This window comes from Schizosaccharomyces osmophilus, chromosome 1 (assembly GCF_027921745.1).
Source record: "Schizosaccharomyces osmophilus chromosome 1, complete sequence".
NCBI classification, from domain to species: domain Eukaryota; kingdom Fungi; phylum Ascomycota; class Schizosaccharomycetes; order Schizosaccharomycetales; family Schizosaccharomycetaceae; genus Schizosaccharomyces; species Schizosaccharomyces osmophilus.
In genome coordinates this window covers 3,708,195-3,731,352 of record NC_079238.1, presented here as the reverse complement: position 1 = coordinate 3,731,352, position 23,158 = coordinate 3,708,195, and the positions used below count along the sequence as shown (strand labels likewise).

Genomic DNA, 23,158 nt, shown 5'->3' with positions numbered 1-23,158 from the left:
AACGATTTATTATTTAAAAAAAAAAATGTTTTTAAGTGTTTAAAGGAAAATCACTTCTCTTTAGACTATTTCTTCTCAACTTTTCTATTCAGGAAAGAAAACATTCAGTAAGCGTGTTGGAATGCGCAAAATGCTTTTGCGTACTCTTCCCAAATCCCAATTATCTTAAACAATACATAGTACGATCATTCATGTTGTATTTTTTGACATTTTTGGAATAGAAGCTGGACAGTTGTATCAATAATAAACGGTTTGATATCGCATAAAGCTGACGATTCTTACTGGTTCCTTGCCTTCGACGATTTTTTGTGATAAAATCGTTTCAAAGCTTAGAAACGCTAAACAGCTACAATTTTCTACTTCATACAGTGGGAGATGGATCACATTGTAATTACAATTATTGATCTCTTTTACACAACTATTTCTGTTCCTGTGTATATAGTATTGTGAAAAGCTTAACTTTGTTGGATACCCGGCAAAATTTTACAGTTATATTTACGAAATAGAAAACAAATTCGGAATCCATATATTCCTCCCTTCTGAAGCTAAAAGAAAACTAAAAAGACGCTTATATACTTCTTACTTCTTGGGGGCCATACGACGAAGATAGAAGTGCAACTCATCACCCTCAAGGATATAGCCATCACAGCGACCAGATTGGCCGGGGCGAGAAGAAACACAAGCGTACAAACGGCCAGCAGCGAATTGGGACTCCATAGCAGGGTCAACCTTGGAGTTACCGACACGAGCACCGAGCTTGCGTTGAACGTGCTTGGACTTGGGGGTGGCAGTAGGAGTAGCCTTCTTACCCTTACCGCCCATCAAGATGCCGTAGTGAGTTTCATACCAAACACGGAAAGGAGCAGCATCAACTTGGACAACGGCAGACTTGGTCAAAGTGTTGGTACGGACCAACTCGTTGTTGGAGGGGTGGTAGGCGACTTGGATAACACGGGTCTTCTTGGCAACACCCTCAGAGCCCCAGGAGAAGTTACCAGATTCTAAACGTAGAGCACGGTACTTTTGGTTACCACCACGAACGCGGACTTCGTGAATACGCTTAGCTCCAATACGAGTGTTGGCAGCTTGACGACCCAACTCGAATTTTCTCTTCTTGCGGAATTGAGCACGCTTGGCACCCGAAGCAGAGCGCTTGTGGCGGGAATCTCTGGTAATACCCATCCTGTTCTATTTGGATTAAGATTTGCTGTGGTTTCAACGGAGGAAGGTTTTGCTAGTCATTGTTTGTGTTGGGGTGTGACTGCTCTTTTGGGTAGCAAAGGGTTTTAATATACCATACCATAGAAAAAAGCACTAGATGTAAACAACCCCTGCTACCTAAAGGTCCCTCTAATATTGTAATTTATTTTTTTTTTTATTTTTTTTTTCTCATTTTTAGTTCTTTTAGTTGAAGTATTTTTGAATAGACCGTTGGTGAAACCTATGCCTCTGTATAACCTCCCATTGTTTAATGTAGTGTAACGATAGAATTGAATATTCAAAGAAAGAGCTGAATTGCTGTTTAGAATATAGAGGAAATGTTTATTTTTATTCATAGTTTTTCAAAAGAATAGTGAAATAAAACCAATCGTTCATATTTATTTGTGCAGGAATTGGAATTGTTCAAGGCCATCTCCCATGTATCTATTACTGAGTGCAAAATCTATGTAGGTAAAAGGATCAGTCACTTTTGATTTTGGCTGTCAGTCTTTCATCTTTGGTTTATTTTTTAATAAATATCACTATTTAAAAGGACCAAAGGACCGAAAGCCGAAAATCCAAAGCTGATCTTGGAAAGAATAAATAAAAAAAAACCCCCAGCATCATAGTTATCGTCGATTTTTTCAAGAACGTTTCTGCTTTAATCAAACAAACCATATAAGTTTTCTTTAAACGTTTCCAAAGGTATCTATTTACAGAAAAAAAAAAAAAAAAAAAAAAAAAACAGTATTTATTGTTGTTTCTTTGTTTATAAACAAAGGCATATCATCTCTTTCCCTATTGGGTCGTTTATAAATACTTGGTTTACGAAGCGAATCCCCGCTTTCACTTGATCGCAGGGTCATTTATATTTACTTTATCCCTTTCCCTTTCATTCATATGTGAACTGCTAACGACCAATTTCTCAACTTCCCAACATATTTTTTTTATTTTATTTTATTTTAGTCTGTAGAAACATATTTCGGTGATCGGTAGTTGTGCCCATTGAAACCTGTCAATCGTTCTCGCTGATCTACCTTTTTAGTGCTTTCATAGCCGTGATCAACTAAAAGAAATTCCGCTTTCAAGAACGACAACTATTTCCACATGTCAAGCAATCAAGACTGGAACCATTCCCAATCCGGGGATTCTGCCAAAACGATCACTCAAAATACAAGACAGCCTGATTCTTTCAGTAGTGCCCATCGTTATGTGCCCAGTGGGTCTATATCTAGTGAAGATTTAGGGGATTTTGTTATGCCTGAAGTGCACGAGCCCGATTCTGGCAACGCGGATGCGTCTCTTCCGTATGATTCACAAGAAGTTCCCCGTCAAGGAAGTCGTGTTCAGAGAAAAATCTCATCAAACACCGATCCAGTAGGACCATCTTCTTCTTCGGTAGATCAAAACAATAATTATGAATACCGTCCATACACCAGCCTAAGTATGTACCGCCCTAGACAGGATGGCGATTTCTCCCCGTCGGCTCAGTCGGCTCATTCACCGGATCCAAGAACGGGACCAATGAACCTTTCGAAAGGACGTCAAACTGCCTCTTCTGTTAAATCAGAAGAATCTCTAAACTTGAAAGCCCGTCAAACTGCCATCAATGAAACTAGGGCTTTCGGTATCCGTCTTTGGAAACCTGCCTTGTACAAAAAGCTTCGGTCCGTCAATCGTGATGCTGAAATTGATATTCATGATGAACCTTTAAAGCGTCCTAGTAAATCTATATCGAATTGGATTTGGTTTACCTGTTTTGGTATTCCTTTGTTTTCTGTGATGTTTCTCTGTTTCCTTTTCTTCTCTCTCCTTTCTTATTTTAATTTCCCTTATGCTGTGTTGTACAAGCGTCTCTGTCAAGGCCTAATGTGGTACCTTTTGTATCCCTTTGGTCAGCATGTCCGTCATAAGGTCCGTCCAAGAATTGCTAATTCTCCTACACTAGGAAGACGAAGAAGAAGGAGCAGCTCTCAACGAGCAGATAATTTGCGTTTAAATTTCCTAACCTTTTCTTTCTGCGAAAATCCAATGAATAGAGCTTTAGACTGTGAGGCTTCTAAGGGACCATTCAGCATTTCCATGGTCGTTTATTATACTTTCTTTTATTTATTTATTACACCCTCTCTTTTACTCGTCTCTGCCATTTGTATGTTTAGTATATTCTTTATCCCTTGTGCACGAACTTTGTGGACCTTGTGGAAGCATTTGCATACTTGTCCTCTAGCTATATCATTCAGAAACAACATTGCTCTACCAATCTCGCAAGAGTCGCTGGAGGTTGTACTCTTGTGCGTTAGGCAAGCTGCCAGCTCCAAGTACTACAAGTATACGGTCGATGGAATTTATATTATTTATTTTGATATGCTTGCTTTAATCTTTCCGACAATCATTATTGGCTTTTTTGGGCCTAAGGGTTATTGGTTCTCATCTCCAATGGTTATATTTACCGCGTCCTTGATCAGTATTATTCCGCTGGCTTATTTTATTGGAATGGCAGTGGCATCCATCTCAGCTCAAAGTAGTATGGGTATGGGGGCATTTATAAACGCATTTTTTGGCTCTGTTATTGAAGTGTTCCTTTATTCGGTAGCTTTACGCCAAGGAAATGCTCAGCTTGTTGAAGGAAGTATTATCGGTAGTATATTAGCTGGTCTATTATTGATGCCTGGTTTATCGATGTGTGCTGGAGCAGTAAAAAAGAAGTTTCAGTTCTTTAATATAAAGTCTGCTGGTGCCACTAGCACAATGCTTTTGTTTGCTGTTCTTGGTGTTTTTGCTCCAACCATGCTATTCCAAATTTACGGTACTTTTACGTTAGAATGTACCAGCTGTGGTCCCGAATGTCAGACATGCACAAAACGATTTATACTACTTAATGATGAATTTTACCAAGAAAGGATTCGCCCATTCACTTATATTTGTGCTGTTTTACTCCTGTTGTCTTATGGCATTGGTTTGTGGTTTACATTAAGAACGCATGCTGCCCATATTTGGGAGAATTTGAATGTAAACGAAGCTTCTGTAATTTTAGCTAAACCCGAAGACAATAACATTGTCGAGAACCATAATGATCATGGAGATAATGATGCAAACTCGACCTCTCGAGAACCCTTTGGCTCTTCCGCTGACTACACTTCTTCTGATACTTCTTCCATTCAGGACTTTGAAAGAACTCAGCAGAAACCATATAGTCCCGAACCTCAAAGCCATCTTATAAAACAGCCAGAGGGACACAGTGAAGACGCACCAAATTGGTCTCGTCTTAAAAGTGCCGTTATTCTTTTATCTGCGACCTTTGCATATGCTTTAATTGCTGAGATTTTAGTGCAGAATGTTGATACCGTAATGGAGAAGTACTCAATTAGTGAAAAGCTTCTTGGATTAATTTTGTTTGCTCTTGTTCCCAATACTACAGAATTTATGAATGCCATATCATTTGCACTTAATGACAATATTGCTTTGTCAATGGAAATTGGTTCCGCTTACGCTTTACAGGTATGTCTGCTACAGATACCTTGCCTTATGGCGTATAGCGCCTTTGAATATCACAGCTCGGGTGCAACATTGACTTTTGAACATTTATTTACTTTAATATTTCCCAGTTGGGACATGATATGTATTATGATTTGTGTGTTTTTACTGACTTACGTTCATTCTGAGGGAAAGAGTACATATTTCAAAGGGTCCATTTTGGTCCTTGCCTACTTGGTGTCAATGTCTGGATTTATGTTTTTTAATGTTTAAAACGAATCCATCTAATACGAAAACTCATTTTAGAGCCTTTTTATTTAAAAAAGAAAAAAATAAGTGATATATATATATATATATATGTTAGCAGAAGAAATAATATTCGTGGATTTCATTTATCATGGATCATATAAAGAAACATCCTCTCTCTAATACTACTAAAGATAGATAGAATGAACAAAATTTTTTTTTACAAATGAATGTAGGGTAAATCTAAGGTTGCTTGTAAAGATGGTAGGCGCCAGCTTGTTGATTAGGGAATACCAAAGTGTCAGCAATGACGACGTTAGGACGGCGGGAAACAGTGAAGACAATAATTTCGGCAATGTCTTCTGGGATCAAAGGTTCGTACCCCTTGTAAACGTTGCCGGCCTTCTCGTGATCGCCAGAGTAGCGGACCATACTGAATTCAGTTTCAACTTGACCAGGATCGACTTCCATTACACGGACACCAGTATCGATTGTTTCCTTGCGTAAAGCAGAAGTGAATTGAGCAACAGCTGACTTGGTGGAGCAATAGACAGAACCTCCGGGATATGACTCTCTGCCTGCAACACTGCCAACATTGACAATATCACCCTTGCCTTTCTTGTAGTAAAGAGGCAAAATAGCACGAGTCATAGCCATTAGACCAAGAACATTTGTAGTCATCATACGAACGGCATCATCAACTTTAAGATCGCGAACCTTGTCAACACCAACGGCAAGACCAGCATTGTTCACCAGAACATCAATATCGGCAAATTCTTTTGGTAAGTTTTCGATGATCTTGGGAATCGATTCCAAATCCGACACATCCAGTTTGATAGGAAGAACAGAAACACCGTAATTAGAGGTTAAATCTTTAGCAATCTCCTCAACGGCAGGAAGACGACGAGCACCTAAAACCAACTTGACCTTGGCAACCTTGGCAAATTCATAAGCTGTGCTCTTACCAATACCGGAAGAAGCACCGGTTATGAGAATAGTTTTATTATCCAAGCGACTCATATTATATCTTCTTTGGCTTCTAAGAATAAAGTACTTGGGGAAAGAAAGGATAGCACAGACTCTTTCTTTTAACCGTTCAATATGATATCATTGAGATATTTATTATGTTGGGTTTCAGTAGATTGTAAGATAAATAATGGAGAGCTGACAACTTTTTTAACGGTTGAGATGGAGGAATAAAAAAACATTTATTTTTGATTTTTTTTCTTTAATTAGAAGCAGCGACTTTTTTTGGTAGCGGGATTCTGCCAAAGACTGAAAATTACTATCCTCCGTGTTTGTTTACAGTGAAGAATGAAGCTCCAAATTAAATTGATAATTCTGAATTAGTCATTCACATCTTCTCTGCATCTGTTACTTAGGTATTTTTTTCCTTTTATTCGGTGCTTTAGTTTGTATCCTTCGAATCTTTGAGATGTTCCTAGAGTTCGTATGGGCTCAAGAACTCGGCGACACAACCTGCAAAGCATCAACTCAGGCAGTCTTTTAATAATAATTTTTTTTTTTAAGATTTTAGTTCTTCATATGCGTACGTTGGTATCTACAAAACTACGGGCTCGTTAGTAGAAAGACGATGATTTTCTTTTAGTTTTCTTGACCACTTTACTCAACTATGTTCCCCTTTCTTTAGACGTCCTATAACATCGAATTCCGATGCGTTTTAGCAGTTCTAATTTCTACGGCGCCATCCAAAAGTTATCAACTTCTTTTTTATTTTTTATTTGGTTTGTTTACTTGTGATGTCGATTTCCAACACACTAAAGAGGTTAACGGTTTACAAACCTAAAACGCTAAAAACTTCCACCAAAATAAAACCTGGATTTTACAAACCATTGCTCTTTGAGGATTCCTTCTTTAAGTCTCAGTTTCTCATTCTCTTGTATAAGCGGCTTATAGATTTGCCCGATTGAGCTGTATGCTTCGATTGAACGACGATGAGCATCCTAATGAATATGTAGTCTTTATAACAGCCGTTAAAGATGAACAGGAACAATTAGCAAAGGATTATTTGAACCGAATTGCTGCTATGGCATTTCCAATTATGAAAAGCAACGGGTTTGGTGTAACATCGTTGGATGAAGTGACTTATAATTCTCAGTTTTGGGGTCGAAATTGGAACAAAGGCGAATGTGTGGAGTTGGTGTTGCGAGATTCCCGTGGAAACTGGTTGCCTTTTGAGTTTGTTATGGATGTGTTTTTACATGAACTATGCCACATCTGGCGTGGTCCCCACGACAAAACGTTTTTTAATCATCTCGCTCGTTTGCGCCAAGACTTAACAGAGCTTTATGCAAAGAGTTATAAAGGCCCAGGAAAGTATATGACATGGGACTCATTTCCTCTTGCCGACGTCGTTGCAGGACTTCGCACGGTTGCTCACCGAGGAGTCACCTTAGCACCAAGTGCGCCTACTGGTAACTTATGCGGTGGCTCTCTTCGAAGAAAGCGGAACGAACGTCGTGCAACAGGATCGCGTGTAGGAAAGAAAAAGAATACAAAGGCAGGTCAAAAACTCGGATTCGACTTGGATGAACGGAAAAATTTGCTTCATTCCACGTCGAAACCCCAAGCAAAAAGCAATCGAGGAAGAGAGGCAAGACTTGTTGCTGCGGTCAAAAGATCTGGTCCGGATACTCAAGACCCTGCAGAGCTGCCGCCTGCAACCAAACAAAAAACACTAAATAATTTTATTGTCATAGACTAAGCCGTTTTTCTATTTATATTTTCTTACATTTTTTCCCGCTCCCTTCACTTTTGTCTCGGGTTTCTTGATGCTAGACTCGCTTCTATCTTTTGCTTCGTAGGAGGTTTCCAATTTTTAGAATTTTTGTTGCGAAAAAAATTGTCTTACTCCCGTGACACAAGCCATTTCATAATGTATTTATGTTTGTAAGCTGGGGTTTCCTAGCATGAAACTGGCTTTCGAGTTTCTATTGGTTAGGAAACGTGTACATATTCAATGAAATAGAAAAAACAGCGGAAGAGGGTTCTCATAAATCTCAACATTCACGAAATATCAAACCAGCAACGCAAAGCAATGATTTAGGATATCTACGCTTCATAATTTTTCATATACATCAAAACAATGTATGTTAGAGAAGCCCTTTTCACTCAAAGAGAAGGAAACGATTTTGGTTTTCTACCGTAATTTACAACCAATGTAGTTATCTAAATCATTAGCAGTTGCTCTTTTAATATAATATTTGGACATTTGTAATCCTCACACATCGTGGCCTTTATTATTTTGTTTCATTCATAGGCCAAACAAGTAGATGCCGTTCTCAAAAAGAAAAGTCTGTACTTCATCTAGAAAACTAGTAGATCATCTCATAACAACAATGGAAACATGTGAATCCCTTCACATAATTTTTTCCTGGTTTGAAGTTCATTTTCCTTCAATTCCACTCCACCAAAAAAAAGTTATTACATGAGCGAGATCGAAAATTTTGGGGATTATGAGACGATAGAAAAACACATTATTCGGCCACCGATTCCCAATGCGTTAAAAAAGTATTGGAACAATCGATACAACTTGTTTTCACGCTTCGATGAAGGAATTTGGTTGGACTATCAATCTTGGTATAGTGTTACACCAGAGTAAGTAGAACAGAAAATGCTTCTTGCATCCTTTCTCATGGGCCGAGCAGCACATATGTGATATCCTTTGATTCCCCCGTACATTATAAAAAAGATAGACTAATACCTGTTCAGGCGAGTCGCGTATAGCATTGCTCAGTCCATTTTTGAATCTCACAAACCGGAGCTGGTTATTGATGCATTTTCTGGTTGCGGAGGAAATACAATCCAGTTCGCCAAATTTTGTCCAGGTATAATCTCCTTCATCTTTCGTGTATTTCTGCTAATTAAATCCCTAGTTATTTCGATTGAGCTTGATCCAATAAAAATTGCTATGGCCAAGCACAATTTAGCCATTTACGAGATTCCATCGTCCAGAGTCACATTTATACAAGGAGATGTACTGGACGTATTAAGGTCAATTGACTTTGCTTCTCAATATAGAGTATGTTTCTTCTTTCCATGAATCACTTCGGCTAAAACAGAATCTTAGACAATCATCTTCATGAGTCCACCATGGGGAGGCCCTAGTTACTCGGGAAAATCCACATACTCCTTAAATGACTTAATTCCTTATACATTTGACATTTTGTATAAAGAGGCTTTTCGTATCACTCCATACATTGCCGCTTTTCTACCCAAAAACACTGATATTGATGAACTGGCTCAATATAGCACTGATAAAAACCGCATCGTGGTTACAAATTTCCTTTATGAAGGTTATTCTAAGGCTATCTGTTGCTACTTCAACATGAAAAATGTTTTGGCTTCTACTGCTCTCCAACAAGTCTAATTCTCAATACAACTCCATGCTATGCACTTCCACGACATGGTCACATATATAATCCCTTCGTTATTCGGTATCATCCAAAAAATTAATTCATTAACTAAAAATAGCGATTAAGTTACAACATGTCATAGGACACTTTTCGTAAATGCAAATAATAAAATTACATCCATATTAGTTTCTATCAAGCATGGTAGCCAATCCACCTTCAGGTCTTCCAAACAGTGGACATATCTTGTTGGTCTTCATATGACCGACTTGACCGCAGTTGCTGCATTTACGAGTAGTCGGTTTTTTGCCTTCTCCATTGATGGTGATACCTTCCTTAGCAGCATGACGAGCTCTTCTACGTTCCCAATTCTTTTGACTTTTTGCGAGTTCTTGTTCCAATCTTTTACGATTGCGTCTATCTATTGCCTCGTCTCCTGTGGGAACGACGGCATCTAAAGCTGTAGACTGCTCATCAATTTCTCTCCGCTTTTTCAAGTACGCGTGAATAACAATAGGATCATGAACAACCTCTTGTTTTCGATCCCAATTTCCATTACGATCCTGGTATACTCGAACGATCCGAAGAACCTTATCTGTTGAAGGAGTAACTTCCCTTGGGGCTTCCTCCGTTTCAAGATAGTCTTCGTATTTATTTCTTATTTTATACTTCCTTGCCAATTCATCGATGCTCGAAATAGAAAGACCACGTTTTTGGGCGTTCCAAATCCGATTAATTTCTTCTTCGTAGGCCTGCTGTTGTTTCGCAACGTTATAAGCATGCGCATTCTTCGTCTGCGGCTCAGGTCTGTCATCTGGTTCACCAGCAGGCTTAAAACCACCTTTCATACTAGTACGGATAAAGCTATATCCTTCACCGATGCCAGTTGGATCTCCTTCACCGAAAAGGGTAAGCATAGCTTTTCCTTGAGTAGCATTAATGAAATTTCTAGTGGTTATCCAAGGTGCTAATAATTGCTCTGCAGGTTGTTCTTCCTCGTCATCGTCATTTACCTCGTCAATCGTTTTACCATATCCAGCATCCTCTAATTGCTGGACACCAACTTGCATGCTCTCTAAAAGACATACAGTTTCAGGAGAAACCATTGACCTTGTACCAGCCTCATCAGGGACAACTTCATTGGATTTTAATTTCCAGTAACCAGGTCCGTCACCCTTCTTTTTATATTCCATAAACTCTTTAAGTCTTTGACGAATTTGCATCTCATTCTGGTCCGAAAAATGTTGCGAAAGCTGCCTAATAAAAAGACCACCGGTTGGTGACCGTCTGATTAATCTAAATACAAGCATTTTCAAACGATTTTTGCTTGCAGTAGTTACTTTTCGAGAATGAGGACCAGGGACATCAGTAACAGGAAAAGTTTGTCCACTCACAAAGATATGGTTTATGTTTTTTAAATAGTATTTCGAGCCATAACTACTCGTATTCCGAACTAGAATAAAGTCTGTGGAAGGGAGTTCATGCTTAAATAAAGGAGCACGAATCATCTTATTATATAGAGTGGGCGTTATTTCTCCCGGCTCCACGGAACCAAAGTTCCAAAAAGGACTTCTGTCCTGAACGTCCAAAACATGACTCTCACCAACTTCCAACTTGGGTCGTGATTCGTCCTGTTCGTTCTTTTTTCGATAATAATTCACAATCCTGCTGGCCATTCCAACATTGGAAAGGACGGGAGGATGCTCCTCAGAAAACTCTACCAATATAGCATGCGTGGTATCACCCATAGTCATGTCTTTCGTATTCGGAATAAGCCCTCTTTCGGATTTATGCTTATCCTTGCTTTTCTTGCGGACATTCAAAGGAGAGAATACAATAGCAGCGTTTGGCTTAAATGACATAGTTGGTCGGTGAAAGCTTCGCACAGCTCTTTTACTTAGCCTAGTCTTATAGTATGGGAATGTCAGTTTCTCAGCGAACGCAGCATGCTCAATAGCAAGCTGAGACAAGGTATTTCGAACTTTGGATTGATGATTCTGCTTAAGCATTTCATAAGCGCTATCATTAGATAAGTTGTATTTCCACGAAAAGGAATTGCGTAAATGTAAGTCGTGATACGAGCGATGCTGTTCATCCCGTTTTTGAGGTTGCAGGAGTAATTTGGGGTCATTTAAATTAAGAACCACCTTGGAACCTCCCGTTTCACCTTCAAAGATATTATCATCAATGTTTAGGTCAAAATCAGCCAATGATTTGTCTATAGAGAAGGAAGGGCGATCTAATTTTGATAAATCTTTCTCATCGTAAATAATACCTTTCTCCCAATCATTGGTTGTGAATATGGTGTTCAAATCAAGTCCATCGTTTCTCTTTCTGTTAGCAGCTCTTTCAATGACTATACAAGACATACCTGAGTAAGTCCACCAGTTTTTCGTCTTTTCGTGGATTGCGTCGATATAGCAGGAACGATATCACGTTTTATAGGAACATTCTTTTTAGAATTAAACATAGCAGAATAATCCGGTTCAATTTCAAGAGTTAACCTCGATGGAACACAAACTTGGATATTAGCATTTTTTGAAACAACTGGGCGAACATACCTTTTGGGGTTTTCTTCTTAGGAGGAGCTAACTTCACATGTTTAGGGCGAAATAATTCGGAGAAATTTAACAGTACTCCACGTTTAAAGGAAGGGAAATACGTTTTAACAATATTCTCACGAATCTGATCTTCATTCTGTGTTTCAGCTGCGCTAGGGACAGCAGGAGCGGAAGGCGTTTCATTCATATCTACCAGACCTGCTGGTACAGAAAAACCAACACCACTGAGGACTTGACCCGCGGCTGCCTCACCCATTTCCTTAGCTAGCAAACTCCTAAAGTCTTCATCTTCGTCTTTCCCGGTATAGTTGACAGCTTGCTCTTCTTCGGGCAAGTTGTCATCTGACACATCATCTTCTAAATCATCACCTTCGTCTACTGTTTTATTAAACCCGAAATCATCTTCGTAGCTGAAACCATCTTGACCATTGTCATTCTTCAAGTCAATCGGTTCAGACTCTAAATTTTTCGACTGTCCCTCTAAATCCATTGGAATCATATCTCCTAAAAATGAATCTAACATTCCCATTCCGGAATCATTTCGTTTTAGCGAAAAATCCTACGTTTGTAAGCATACTTTGTAATTTAAATAACAGTAACTTACATTTTCAGAATCCAACAATGAATCTTTCGACCCAATTTCACCTTCTAAGCCATTAAAGGACATATTTATTGAAATTCTCAAATTTAAATAGCCTTTAACAGGAAGAATACACTAAAATACAACGTTTGGGCCTCGAGAAGATGTAGGTGAAGGGAGAATCAAGCATGCAGACAGCATACCCCCAGAAGTAACGAGATTTTGAACAAAGTAACAGTGGCAAGCGACAACAAACTAGGATTATACAAGTGTACCTTAAAGATTCGGTTTTAAGTGTATTTCTATCCATATAATATAAAAAAAAATGCAATTCTATTATTTATTGATTATTTATGAAGATATCTTTATATCAACTTGGAGATCAGAGTAAGACATCCTGATCGAGAAAAGAAAATGAAACTATATTATAAAACACAAAGAGTAATTAACGAAAATGCGAAAAGATTTAAGGATGGGATTAAATAGAACGGAAAGTGTCACGACCGTAAAGAACAACTTAAGAGAGATGAGTGGATTTAGTATGTTTATACATGAGCCATAAGAAGGGCAAGGGAAGGATCATAACAACCATAATGAACGCATAAACAGCTCCGGGGTCTGGAGTCATGGAAGTAATTATCGTTAGAGATATTTGGCCGAAAAAGACACCGGCTTGAGAAATGAGAGAGTATAATGCAAAGAATCTAGTCTCTTTTCCATGAGGAATTAATTGTGAATAAACAGAACGACAGAAACTATGAGCGCCACCTAATAAAAAGCTCACAAAAATAGTGGTCCTGAAAATATCGGCAGCAGTACACATACCGCCATCAAAGCCAGGAAGAAAACCCAACATACCATACATGGGGGCTAAAGGTAAAATCATTGCGATGATGATCACGGTTTGTAAATTGGTTAAACGAAAGTATTCAGTGAGATAAGGTAAGATAATAGTACCTACCAAAGCAAACAAAGATATTCCCATACCGAGTAATGCAAGCTGGAAGTTTGATAAATTTAATCTCGATTTTCCTATTATAATAGCGGAAGTAAGGGTGGTTTGGAGACCACAATTAATAAATAAACGTGAAAACAGAAACAAACGAATAGGTAGAATGCTCATGGCATGCTGTAGAGAATGATAAGATTCTTTAGTACTATTTAAGATGATCTTCCAAAGGGGATTGGTAGTATGATTATCATTTGGGAGTTTAACAAACAAGCAAAGGGGATTTGACAAGAGTAACCACCAAGTACCACAGACCGTAATAGCAATAGGAATCAATGAAGAGTCGGGAGTTGCTTTGTACAAGAGTGGTACAAGACATAATTGAAGAAGGATTGCCGATCCAAAAAAACAGCTGAACCCTACGCTTGACAATCTAGCAGCAATTCTGGACTTGTCTTCCTCTTCAGCATCGACAGGAGGAGCAGATTCATTCAAAATCAAACTTTGCTCATTCAAGTACTCTTCTTCATTTTCCGAATTCACTATGCTCTCTTCAGAAGAAGAAGCGTTTCCAATACTAGATGTCTCATTCTGTATCGCAGATTCCAATGTATATGGAGTATTTGATACCGGGTAATATCGTAATAGGATAGGCAGGAAGGAGTCGTAACAAGACTGTGCGATAATAAACGACAGATCAATTGCAAGAAACGCAACCAACTGCAAACTGAATAAAGAAGCGGGGAGCCATGGTAAAATTATAGTACTGATTGAGCCGACTAAGACACATAAATGAAGGATATAACGTCGATAGTTACCATAATCGCAAACCACGCCTACACCTGTCATTAAACACAATTGAAGGAGATTCGAAAACGCGAATGCAGCAAATAAGATAGATCCTGTGTCAATCCATATAGAGTGAAGTACGCGCACAGAACACGGTTCATCAGGGAAGCTGAAGCATGGAATTGTGTGGTCTCTTCTTAAAAAACCATTGATATGAGCATTCTTCATGATCACCAGTGGTACAAATACACCCATATTCGCTGTTGCGACGGGCCCTGCTCCACCAGCGTACAATATCCAGCTTAAAATGTGCCAAACATTAGTGCTAAAGCTTTTCCTGTATGAGGAGAAAGATGAATCCATTAGAATGATAAACAATTCCTCTTAAAAATGTCCAACAACTTAAGTTAAAAACTATAGAAGAGTGTGGTTCAAGTTAAATGAGTTGATGCTCTTTGTGGTAGTAAGATATTTACCCCTCTGATTGTATCATCGCGCCCCTCCATAAACAAACATACTATAGATAAATTATTCGTACTGAGTTTCATTAAATTCTCACTAACAAACAATAATTTCATAAAAAAAATAAATATAGAAGAATTAACAATTAAAAGAAGGACTATCTAGAAGTTCGATAAAAGTGGAATACCTGCCAATGATTGTCTTAATGATAGGCAAACTAAAAAGATTACGAGCAAAACACCAAGTTTCACACGAAGAATTAGAGCTATGAATAACATAATAGATGGACTATAGGCTCAGTTAAATACTTAAATCAGCTAATTTCTATTTTAGCTGTAGTTTTGTCGAACCATTGGCCGAATAAATGAACTGGACGAGTTTGATGCTCTTCGAGGACGGGACTGAGAATTCGCTGGTCTTTTGCGACGCTGAGGCATTGCTCTTCGTCCACGGCCCCCCCTTGCAGAACGACCTCCTCGAGAACCGCCTCTCCTATACGTACTTGTATTCGAAGCAGTCGTTGACTGAGAAGTAGGACGAGGTTCATGTTGAGAAACAGACTGACTACACATAAAATTTAAGATATCATTTCTTTGAGTAACCGATGCTTCATCCAGAGGACTTGAAGGCTGATAGTCGCTACCATTTTCATCAAAGTCATTACCATCTTCTTCAGGCTGAAAATCGAGTACATCGATATTATCAAATTCATCAACATCAATACTCTCAACCGTAGGATCCAATTCGGTTCCAGCCAAATTTTGATCTTTTTCATCAATATACTTTTGAATAATCTGAAGAAATTGTGGCCCAACTCTTTCTGCGCGTTCACCACTGACCCCATGTATCTCTTTTAATTCCGTAGTATTCCTAGGAAGTTTTTGAGCCATGCTAGATAAAATCGCATCTGTAAAGTACGAACCAACTCTAGAATCATTCAACGCCATTAGATTACTTCGAAGGATCTTTAGTTCAGCGAAACAACGATTCATAATGTCCATTTCATATTCAGACATAAAACTGTTACCAGATAAACTATCTGAATTGATTTTGCGACCCGTTACTATTTCACGTCCTACATTGTTCGGAGCCAATTGTGAATCGTAAATGTCATCATTTCCTGGAAACTGATCGTGATTACTAGTCGAACTATTCGTCCTTAGAGTTGAAGAATAATTTCTTGTCATATTCGGCAGCGTATTGCTGCGTGTCAAGCCCCTGCTTTCATTTCCAGAATTTGACGATTCCTGCTTTATCTCAAGTATAACTCGGTGTTTCCCAGCTATTACCGCATTTAACAGTGTTTGCTTACCGGGTAATACATAAGCCGATACGAACCCTCTACGATTAGCTTCCACTTTCTCAACAAATATTCCTTCGGCAACCAATTGGTGAAATAGTCTTTCTGAATCTCCTCTGTTCAATGACTTTCCGTCGCCGGCTCCTTCTAGTCTATCCCAGCCGTTTTCAATAATTTTCGCTCCTTTACTACCACGAAATACATCTATTAACTGTAGAAGAGTTGTTTTTCCTGATAGGGATCGTATTAATTTAATAGCTTTGGCTGCAATATCGGTCATATCCCTTTTTACATATGTCGCTTCTTCGCAACATATATCACAACCTCGAGAACATTGTGCCCGGTCAAAACTTTCACCAAAGTATGCTAATATCTGTTTTCTTCTACAATCAGATTTATTTTCACAAAATTGTATAACTTGCCGAAGCATATGTCGCTGGCGATCTTTCGTTTCAGCATCACCATCACCGCTCATAATTAATCGTTGGAAGGTTACATGGTCTTTGTAACTGTAGAACATTATACAATGCGCTGGCTTTCCATCTCTGCCAGCGCGACCTGTCTCTTGATAATAGCCTTCAAGAGATTTTGGAAAACTGTGATGAATGACAAATCGTACATCACCTTTATCAACACCCATACCAAAGGCGATAGTAGCGACAATAATATTATAGTTTCCAGCTTGCCATTCGCTTTGAATTCTTTGCCTTTCGTTTTTGTCAATTCCAGCATGATAATGCCAAGCTTTTAATCCATAATCTTTTCTCAACTTATCCGCAACTTGCTCGCAACTAGTCCTTGAAAGGCAATATATAATACCCGATTCATGCATGTGTCCATTACTGAGAAACCGATATAATTCTGTATAAAGATCCTTCTTTGGTCGTATCTCATAAAATAAATTAGGGCGATTAAAGCTAGATTTGAGTTCCAAGCAACGATCCATTCTAAGGGTGTTTATGATGTCCTTTTTTACAACTTCATTGGCAGTAGCTGTTAAAGCCATCAGAGGCACACCTCGATAAGAATCTCTCAACACCCCTAACTGCTTGTAGTCAGGTCGAAAATCGTGACCCCAATGGCTTACACAATGTGCTTCATCGATCACTATGCGGGCAAGCAATTTTCGATCATACAGATTTTTCAAAACCCTTGTTATCGCACCATTGCTTGCCAAACCCTCGGGTGTAACATAAAGTAATTTTACCATTACTTTTTCTGCCATAAGGAAAGATATAACTTTTCGACGCTCATCGACAGGCTGTTCACCACTAAGAGGCAAGGATGGAATATTAATTTTCCTCAAATGTTCAAGTTGATCCTGCATCAAAGAGAGAAGTGGTGAAACAACTAGAGTGACACCTCGGGTTACTCCACCTTCAAGTACCGCTGGTAGTTGGTAACACAATGATTTACCACCACCTGTGGGCATTAGAACAAAGACGTCCCTTCCAGAAAGCGTCCCGTTAATAGCATCCAGTTGATTTCTCCGAAACCCTTTGAGATTAAACGTGTGCTTCAACACATGAAGAAGCTCAGATGACCACCTATGGTTCAAAGCAGGATCCGTTTTCGGGGGGAGTTGAACTAGATGGCTTCTGTCCATATCTTCATTTCTTGATTGACTAGCATTTATATTTAGCCTGCCATTCTGAATCTCTCTTAGGGGAATATTTTCGTGCTGTGCTTCGTTCGGGCTAGTGTTCTGTTTGTCATTGGCATAACCATTGTTGTCGCTATCTATTAACAAGGCTTCGTTGGGAGAGCTCGGAACATCCTGGATGGGATCAGTTGCTGGAAAAGTGATGTCAGCATCATTAAATTCGAAACTGTCGATATCCGTAGAAGATATATCCTTTTCATAAGGCTGCTCCACAAAGTTTCCCGAAGCATTTGAAACAGTAGGGGTAGCAGCAACCTTTTCATTATTAAAGGTACTGTTGAACGGCGGAGCTTGTGGAAGCTCTTTTTGCTTCATTACTGATTCAGGTACAAACGTCGAAGGAAAAGTAGGTTCATGTTCCCTTTCCTGCTCCCTTGAAGGGGTAGTAAGATTAGAAGGTTGCAAAGGGTATTCCGAGTTTGAAATAGCATCATGGACAAGAGAAATTTTACGACTCAAAACATCCCGTTTGGGAATCCATTCTTTGAATCGCATAGAGGTTGGATCATTCTCCATCATTTCGATGATTCGATCGCTTAGTTCACTTTTCTCCTCTCTCAGAATCTCTAAGTAATGTTGCAAATTATCCCGAGGCCAAGAACAAAAGTCTAAAGAGATGGAGGATGAATTGGGTGTAGCAGTTAATGAACGGTGATTTTCTGGTATGCTAGACTGACGAACAGGAGTTGCAGCATGCGTATTGGAATTTTTTTGATCATCAGGGGTACAAAACGAGCCTTTTCCGTTCAGGAATTCATCGCTGTATTGTTGATTATCAATATGAGGTATGGGATTCAACACGGATTCAGGTACAGATGAGTGTTCCACGAAGGCTGGAGCATAGGAAGGTTGTTTTTGAAAAGCCTCCATTTCAGCAGCTCGAAGAAACTCCTCGTCAACATCGTCAAATTCTTCTTCACTGTCGACTGCTTTAGTACTCCTTGCTCGCTTGGAATTATACTTATCAGAATCACCAGATGATGACTGTCTTTTAAGTACCATGGATTTTGGGAAGTCATCTGTCAAATCAATGGCTTGCTGTTCATCAAACATGTCCAGTACGTTTGACTTTGGAGGACTTACTGACTTTATGGGTGCCAAAGTAGCTTTCTGCGACCAGTCGACTGAAACATTGTCAAAATTAAGTGAGACAGAAGGTTGCTTGTTGTATTCTAATTTTTGAGGGCCATTACGAAAAAACCAATCAAGATGTTGATTCAGGTTTGTTTTGGTTACAACCATATTCTTCGATGTACTGAACCTAAGTACCTCTCCTCAGTCACCAAGCATTGTTTCGTCGACAAAGGAAAAAGGATTTAGGTATGGATGACGGGTCTGCCTGTAAAACCAATTTGGCTTATTTGCTTTAGTAAAACTTTGAAATTGGTAAACGCGTCGCGACAGCTTTAAGTCAGTACCAAATTGCAACGCACAACGTAAAAGTATTGTTTGAGAGTATACTAACCATCTTTATTCCACAAAGTCAAATCGCAACATACACTAAGTACGGGCTTTTGCCTATATTAAAAGAAAAATAAAAAATAGCGAATTAACGGGTATTCGCATTTTTCTATGTATAATTAAGGGATTAATTGGGGCTCTTTTTGGTTTATTTAATTAATTTTACAAGAAAGTGGTCATGGCTGGTGAAAATGAAGGTAGTAGAGAAGGGACACTTGGTAAAAATTTGACGAACGGATTTACCAAGGGTCAACTGTCATCAGAATCAAAAAAAAATACAAAAAAGTCGAAAGGCTCTTCCAAAAAAGGAATCGAAACTGGGAAACGGAATGGATTCGTGAACTTTATGGATGAAGACGAAGAGCGAAGTGAAGAACAATCTGATACTTTTGCAGTTTCAAAAAGCGTTGACAAGCCTCCGAAGAAGAAAAGTTTGCTTGAACAAAGAAAACAATTACCTATCTGGGAGGCTAAGGATGCCATTTGTCAAAAAATCCAAGACAATCGTGTAATTGTAGTCGTCGGTGAAACTGGTTCAGGTAAATCCACTCAAATTCCTCAGTTTCTTAATGAATGTGAATACGCGAAAGAAGGATGTGTGGGAATTACGCAGCCCCGTAGGGTAGCCGCTGTAAATTTGGCGAAACGTGTAGCCCAAGAGCAGAATACTCGGCTGGGAGATAAGGTTGGTTATTCCATTCGTTTTGATGATTCAACAAGTCCCAACACGAGAGCCAAGTATCTGACCGATGGCATGCTGTTGAGAGAGCTAATTAACGATCCTCTTCTTTCGCAATACCATACGTTAATTTTGGATGAAGCACATGAAAGAACTCTCATGACTGACATGCTTCTTGGTTTTGTAAAAAAGATTATAAAAAAGAGACCTGCTTTGCGTGTTATCATTATGAGTGCTACGTTGAATGCAGAAAGATTTTCTGAGTTTTTTGATGGCGCTGAAATATGTTTCATTAGTGGTCGACAGTACCCCGTTCAAATACATTATACATATGTTCCAGAACAAGATTACATGGACGCTTGCTTGCGTACCATATTTCAGTTGCACGTAAAACTGCCTCCTGGTGATATGCTCGTTTTCCTTACGGGTCAAGATGAGATTGAGGCATTGGAATCTTTAATTACAGATTATGCGAAGCAATTGCCTTCCAATAAGCTGCAAATACAAGCTTGCCCTCTTTTCGCTAGTTTACCACAAGAGCAGCAAATGCTGGTTTTTCAGCCTACTATTCCCAATCATCGTAAAATCGTGTTGTCTACAAATATTGCAGAAACGTCTGTCACCATCTCGGGAATTCGGTATGTTATCGACACTGGTTTAGCCAAGGTGAAGCAATTCAACGCCCGATTAGGCTTGGAGAGCTTAACGGTACAGCCCATTTCTCAGTCTGCCGCGAGACAACGTAGCGGCCGTGCTGGTCGTGAAGCACCGGGCCAGTGCTATCGGTTGTATACAGAGGCAGATTTTGATAAGCTTCCCAAAGAGTCTACGCCGGAAATCAAGCGGATAGATCTTTCTCAAGCAGTATTGACACTTAAAGCCCGAGGCCAGAATGATGTTATTAATTTTGATTACATGGATCCTCCTTCCAAGCAATCGCTTGTGCGTGCTTTGGAACACTTGTATTCCATTGGCGCATTGGATGATAACGGAAAAATCAATGAAACGGGGTACCAAATGTCGTTGATTCCTTTGCTACCATCGCTTGCTAGAGCTATGCTAAGTGCCAGGGAGCATAACTGCTTAAACGAGGTGATTGACATCGTGTCTTGTCTTTCAACAGACTCCATGTTTCTCTTTCCTCAGGAGAAGAGGGAAGAGGCAGCTGAAGCCAAAACAAAATTTTTGCATAGTGAGGGAGATCACCTTACATGCTTAAATGCGTTACGGGTATATCTCGAAACAAGCTCGGACATGCGAAAACATTGGTGCAACCAGAACTTTGTTAACCGCCGTGCATTGAAGATTATATTGGACATTCGCAAACAGCTTCGAGAACATTGTAAAAAAGCGAATTGGGATATTAATGATAATACTGAAGTCAACACTGAAAATATTCTTCGTTCTTTTCTTTCGGGTTACATTTCTAGTACTGCTTTGCTTCATCCCGATGGTTCTTACAAGACTACTGTTGGCAATCAAGTAAGTAACTTATTTATACTCAAAATCATTCTAACGAATTTTGTAGACTGTATCTATACATCCTTCCTCTTCACTTTTTGGTAAGAAGGTGGAAGCGATAATGTACCATGAATCTGTATGTCCGATACTTTCTGCATGATTAATGTGATGTGCTAACAATTTCCTTATAGGTTTTCACTACCAAACCGTACGTTCGGGGTGTCAGCAGCATTCGGGGTAATTGGTTATCCGCTGTGGCTCCTCATTACCTTGGCCGACAGCAGGTGTAATATTAGGGAAAATGATATCTACAAAGTAGTCTTCTATATATTCTTTTTCTTTTTTTTTATTATGTTTCCTACCCTTTCACTTTGTCGTATTAGAAGAAATCATTGAATCGCTTAAGACAACTTAATATGTGTCCTATTCGCATTTCTTCCACCTTAAACTGTTTCGTTAGTAAATTCAACTACACCACCAAAACTCTAGAATTCAAAAAAATTTCCTCTTCTGTTTGCGAAAGCAAAGAATAATAAAAATAATGGAGAATAAATTGAATCAAAATATTGAACAAGAAAAACTCACTAGTGAAGAGTACGCTAGATACGGGCGTCAGATGATATTGCCTGAAATTGGTTTGCCTGGTATGTAACAAGAACTTCATACGACGTCCGACATCGATTCAAAAACTATGATAGAAAAAAATCAATTACTAACTAAGGTCAGGTCAACTTGCGTTGAAGAATTCATCCGCTTTAATCATCGGAGTCGGTGGACTAGGATGTCCTGCAGCTCAGTACATAACTGCGGCAGGAATTGGAACAATTGGCTTATTAGACGGCGATGTTGTAGATAAAAATAATCTTCATCGTCAAGTTATTCACTCCACCAGTAAGGAGGGAATGCCAAAAGCTGAATCTGCCAAGCAATTTCTTCAAGAGTACGCTTTACCTACTAAGATTGACTTTATTAACGCATCCAGCTTAAACCCACACGCGAAAATACATACCTATGTGGAATATGCATCTCCCCAAAACCTATTTGAAATTATTTCAGCCTACGATATCGTGCTTGACTGCACAGATAATCAGTTTACACGCTATTTGATATCCGATGTCTGTGTTTGGCACGGAAAGCCTCTTATTTCAGCTTCAGCCCTTCAATTTGAAGGACAGCTCTGTATATACAATTACTGCAATGGTCCTTGTTACCGTTGTATGTTTCCAAACCCTACACCGGTGGTTACTAGTTGTGCTAAATCTGGAATTCTTGGACCCGTTGTTGGTACCATGGGTACTATGCAAGCTTTGGAAACGATTAAGTTGGCATTGAGTATGAAAGAAGTAAACAAAGAAGCATTTGTCCCTTTTATTCTACTTTTCCATGCATTTAAATTTCCTCAATGGAAGCATGTGCGCATCCGCTCTCGTCAACAGTCTTGTAAATCTTGCGGTCCCCATAAAGTCTTAACTCGTTCTTTCATTGAATCCTCTCCTTCCGAATATGTTACTCTTTGTGACGCTGTTCCCAAAAAAGGTGAAAAGAGTTTGAATCCCATAAAGCGAATCACCCCAAAAGAATTGTCACATTTAATTAGCGAGTCATCCAGCATGACATTCCTAGATGTTCGCGAACCAGTTCAGTATGGTATTTGTAATCTTCCTTCATTTAAGAATGTACCATTATCAGAAGTTGATGCTTTAAATGATCTCTCTGGAAGAGTATGTGTAATATGCCGAAGCGGCAATACGTCTCAGGCTGCAGTCAGAAAGCTTCAAGAATTGAATCCTGATGCTGACATTTTTGATGTAATGTCCGGTTTACAAGGCTGGTCAAAAGATGTTGACCCTCTATTCCCGTTGTATTAAGTCTGATAAATTCATATTTCAGCTCGGTTCATCAATTTACTCTACAAAGTTTGGCAGTTTATTAGACTATTAATTAAATTATTCACTTAATG

The 23,158-nt window shown here is 39.1% G+C and overlaps 10 protein-coding genes across 10 annotated transcripts; 5 read left to right on the top strand and 5 right to left on the bottom strand.

Annotated features, from left to right (window-relative positions):
* Positions 1-579: 579 nt before the first annotated feature.
* rps802 (40S ribosomal protein S8) lies at positions 580-1,182 on the bottom strand (the record flags this gene model as incomplete). The annotated part of the gene is made up of 1 exon (XM_056180492.1): positions 580-1,182. The coding sequence occupies one exon, from the start codon at positions 1,180-1,182 to the stop codon at positions 580-582; it is 603 nt and encodes a 200-aa protein (XP_056035115.1).
* Positions 1,183-2,307: 1,125 nt separating this feature from the next.
* On the top strand, positions 2,308-4,947 carry sst1 (ER membrane calcium transmembrane transporter; the record flags this gene model as incomplete). The annotated part of the gene is made up of 1 exon (XM_056180491.1): positions 2,308-4,947. The coding sequence occupies one exon, from the start codon at positions 2,308-2,310 to the stop codon at positions 4,945-4,947; it is 2,640 nt and encodes an 879-aa protein (XP_056036225.1).
* A 216-nt stretch (positions 4,948-5,163) lies between these two features.
* SOMG_01697 (short chain dehydrogenase, DHRS7 family) lies at positions 5,164-5,940 on the bottom strand (the record flags this gene model as incomplete). The annotated part of the gene is made up of 1 exon (XM_056180490.1): positions 5,164-5,940. One exon carries the CDS (start codon positions 5,938-5,940, stop codon positions 5,164-5,166), a length of 777 nt encoding a protein of 258 aa, XP_056037130.1.
* Positions 5,941-6,856: 916 nt separating this feature from the next.
* On the top strand, positions 6,857-7,645 carry wss1 (WLM domain metallopeptidase implicated in DNA repair Wss1; the record flags this gene model as incomplete). The annotated part of the gene is made up of 1 exon (XM_056180489.1): positions 6,857-7,645. One exon carries the CDS (start codon positions 6,857-6,859, stop codon positions 7,643-7,645), a length of 789 nt encoding a protein of 262 aa, XP_056037136.1.
* Positions 7,646-8,368: 723 nt separating this feature from the next.
* Positions 8,369-9,310, top strand: tgs1 (rRNA methyltransferase Tgs1; the record flags this gene model as incomplete). The annotated part of the gene is made up of 4 exons (XM_056180488.1): positions 8,369-8,538; positions 8,653-8,768; positions 8,817-8,962; positions 9,011-9,310. The coding sequence occupies 4 exons, from the start codon at positions 8,369-8,371 to the stop codon at positions 9,308-9,310; spliced, it is 732 nt and encodes a 243-aa protein (XP_056037137.1).
* A 168-nt stretch (positions 9,311-9,478) lies between these two features.
* taf1 (transcription factor TFIID complex, histone acetyltransferase subunit Taf111) lies at positions 9,479-12,521 on the bottom strand (the record flags this gene model as incomplete). Its single annotated transcript, XM_056180487.1, has 4 exons — positions 9,479-11,623; positions 11,665-11,813; positions 11,855-12,413; positions 12,459-12,521. The coding sequence occupies 4 exons, from the start codon at positions 12,519-12,521 to the stop codon at positions 9,479-9,481; spliced, it is 2,916 nt and encodes a 971-aa protein (XP_056037138.1).
* A 430-nt stretch (positions 12,522-12,951) lies between these two features.
* Positions 12,952-14,535, bottom strand: atg22 (vacuolar amino acid transmembrane transporter Atg22; the record flags this gene model as incomplete). Its single annotated transcript, XM_056180486.1, has 1 exon — positions 12,952-14,535. The coding sequence occupies one exon, from the start codon at positions 14,533-14,535 to the stop codon at positions 12,952-12,954; it is 1,584 nt and encodes a 527-aa protein (XP_056036141.1).
* A 428-nt stretch (positions 14,536-14,963) lies between these two features.
* On the bottom strand, positions 14,964-18,839 carry rqh1 (RecQ type DNA helicase Rqh1; the record flags this gene model as incomplete). The annotated part of the gene is made up of 1 exon (XM_056180485.1): positions 14,964-18,839. The coding sequence occupies one exon, from the start codon at positions 18,837-18,839 to the stop codon at positions 14,964-14,966; it is 3,876 nt and encodes a 1,291-aa protein (XP_056036155.1).
* Positions 18,840-19,236: 397 nt separating this feature from the next.
* On the top strand, positions 19,237-21,488 carry prh1 (ATP-dependent RNA helicase Prh1; the record flags this gene model as incomplete). Its single annotated transcript, XM_056180484.1, has 3 exons — positions 19,237-21,219; positions 21,266-21,334; positions 21,390-21,488. 3 exons carry the CDS (start codon positions 19,237-19,239, stop codon positions 21,486-21,488), a joined length of 2,151 nt encoding a protein of 716 aa, XP_056036171.1.
* Positions 21,489-21,739: 251 nt separating this feature from the next.
* Positions 21,740-23,066, top strand: uba42 (thiosulfate sulfurtransferase, URM1 activating enzyme E1-type Uba42; the record flags this gene model as incomplete). The annotated part of the gene is made up of 3 exons (XM_056180483.1): positions 21,740-21,842; positions 21,925-22,138; positions 22,181-23,066. 3 exons carry the CDS (start codon positions 21,740-21,742, stop codon positions 23,064-23,066), a joined length of 1,203 nt encoding a protein of 400 aa, XP_056036190.1.
* Positions 23,067-23,158: the final 92 nt, after the last annotated feature.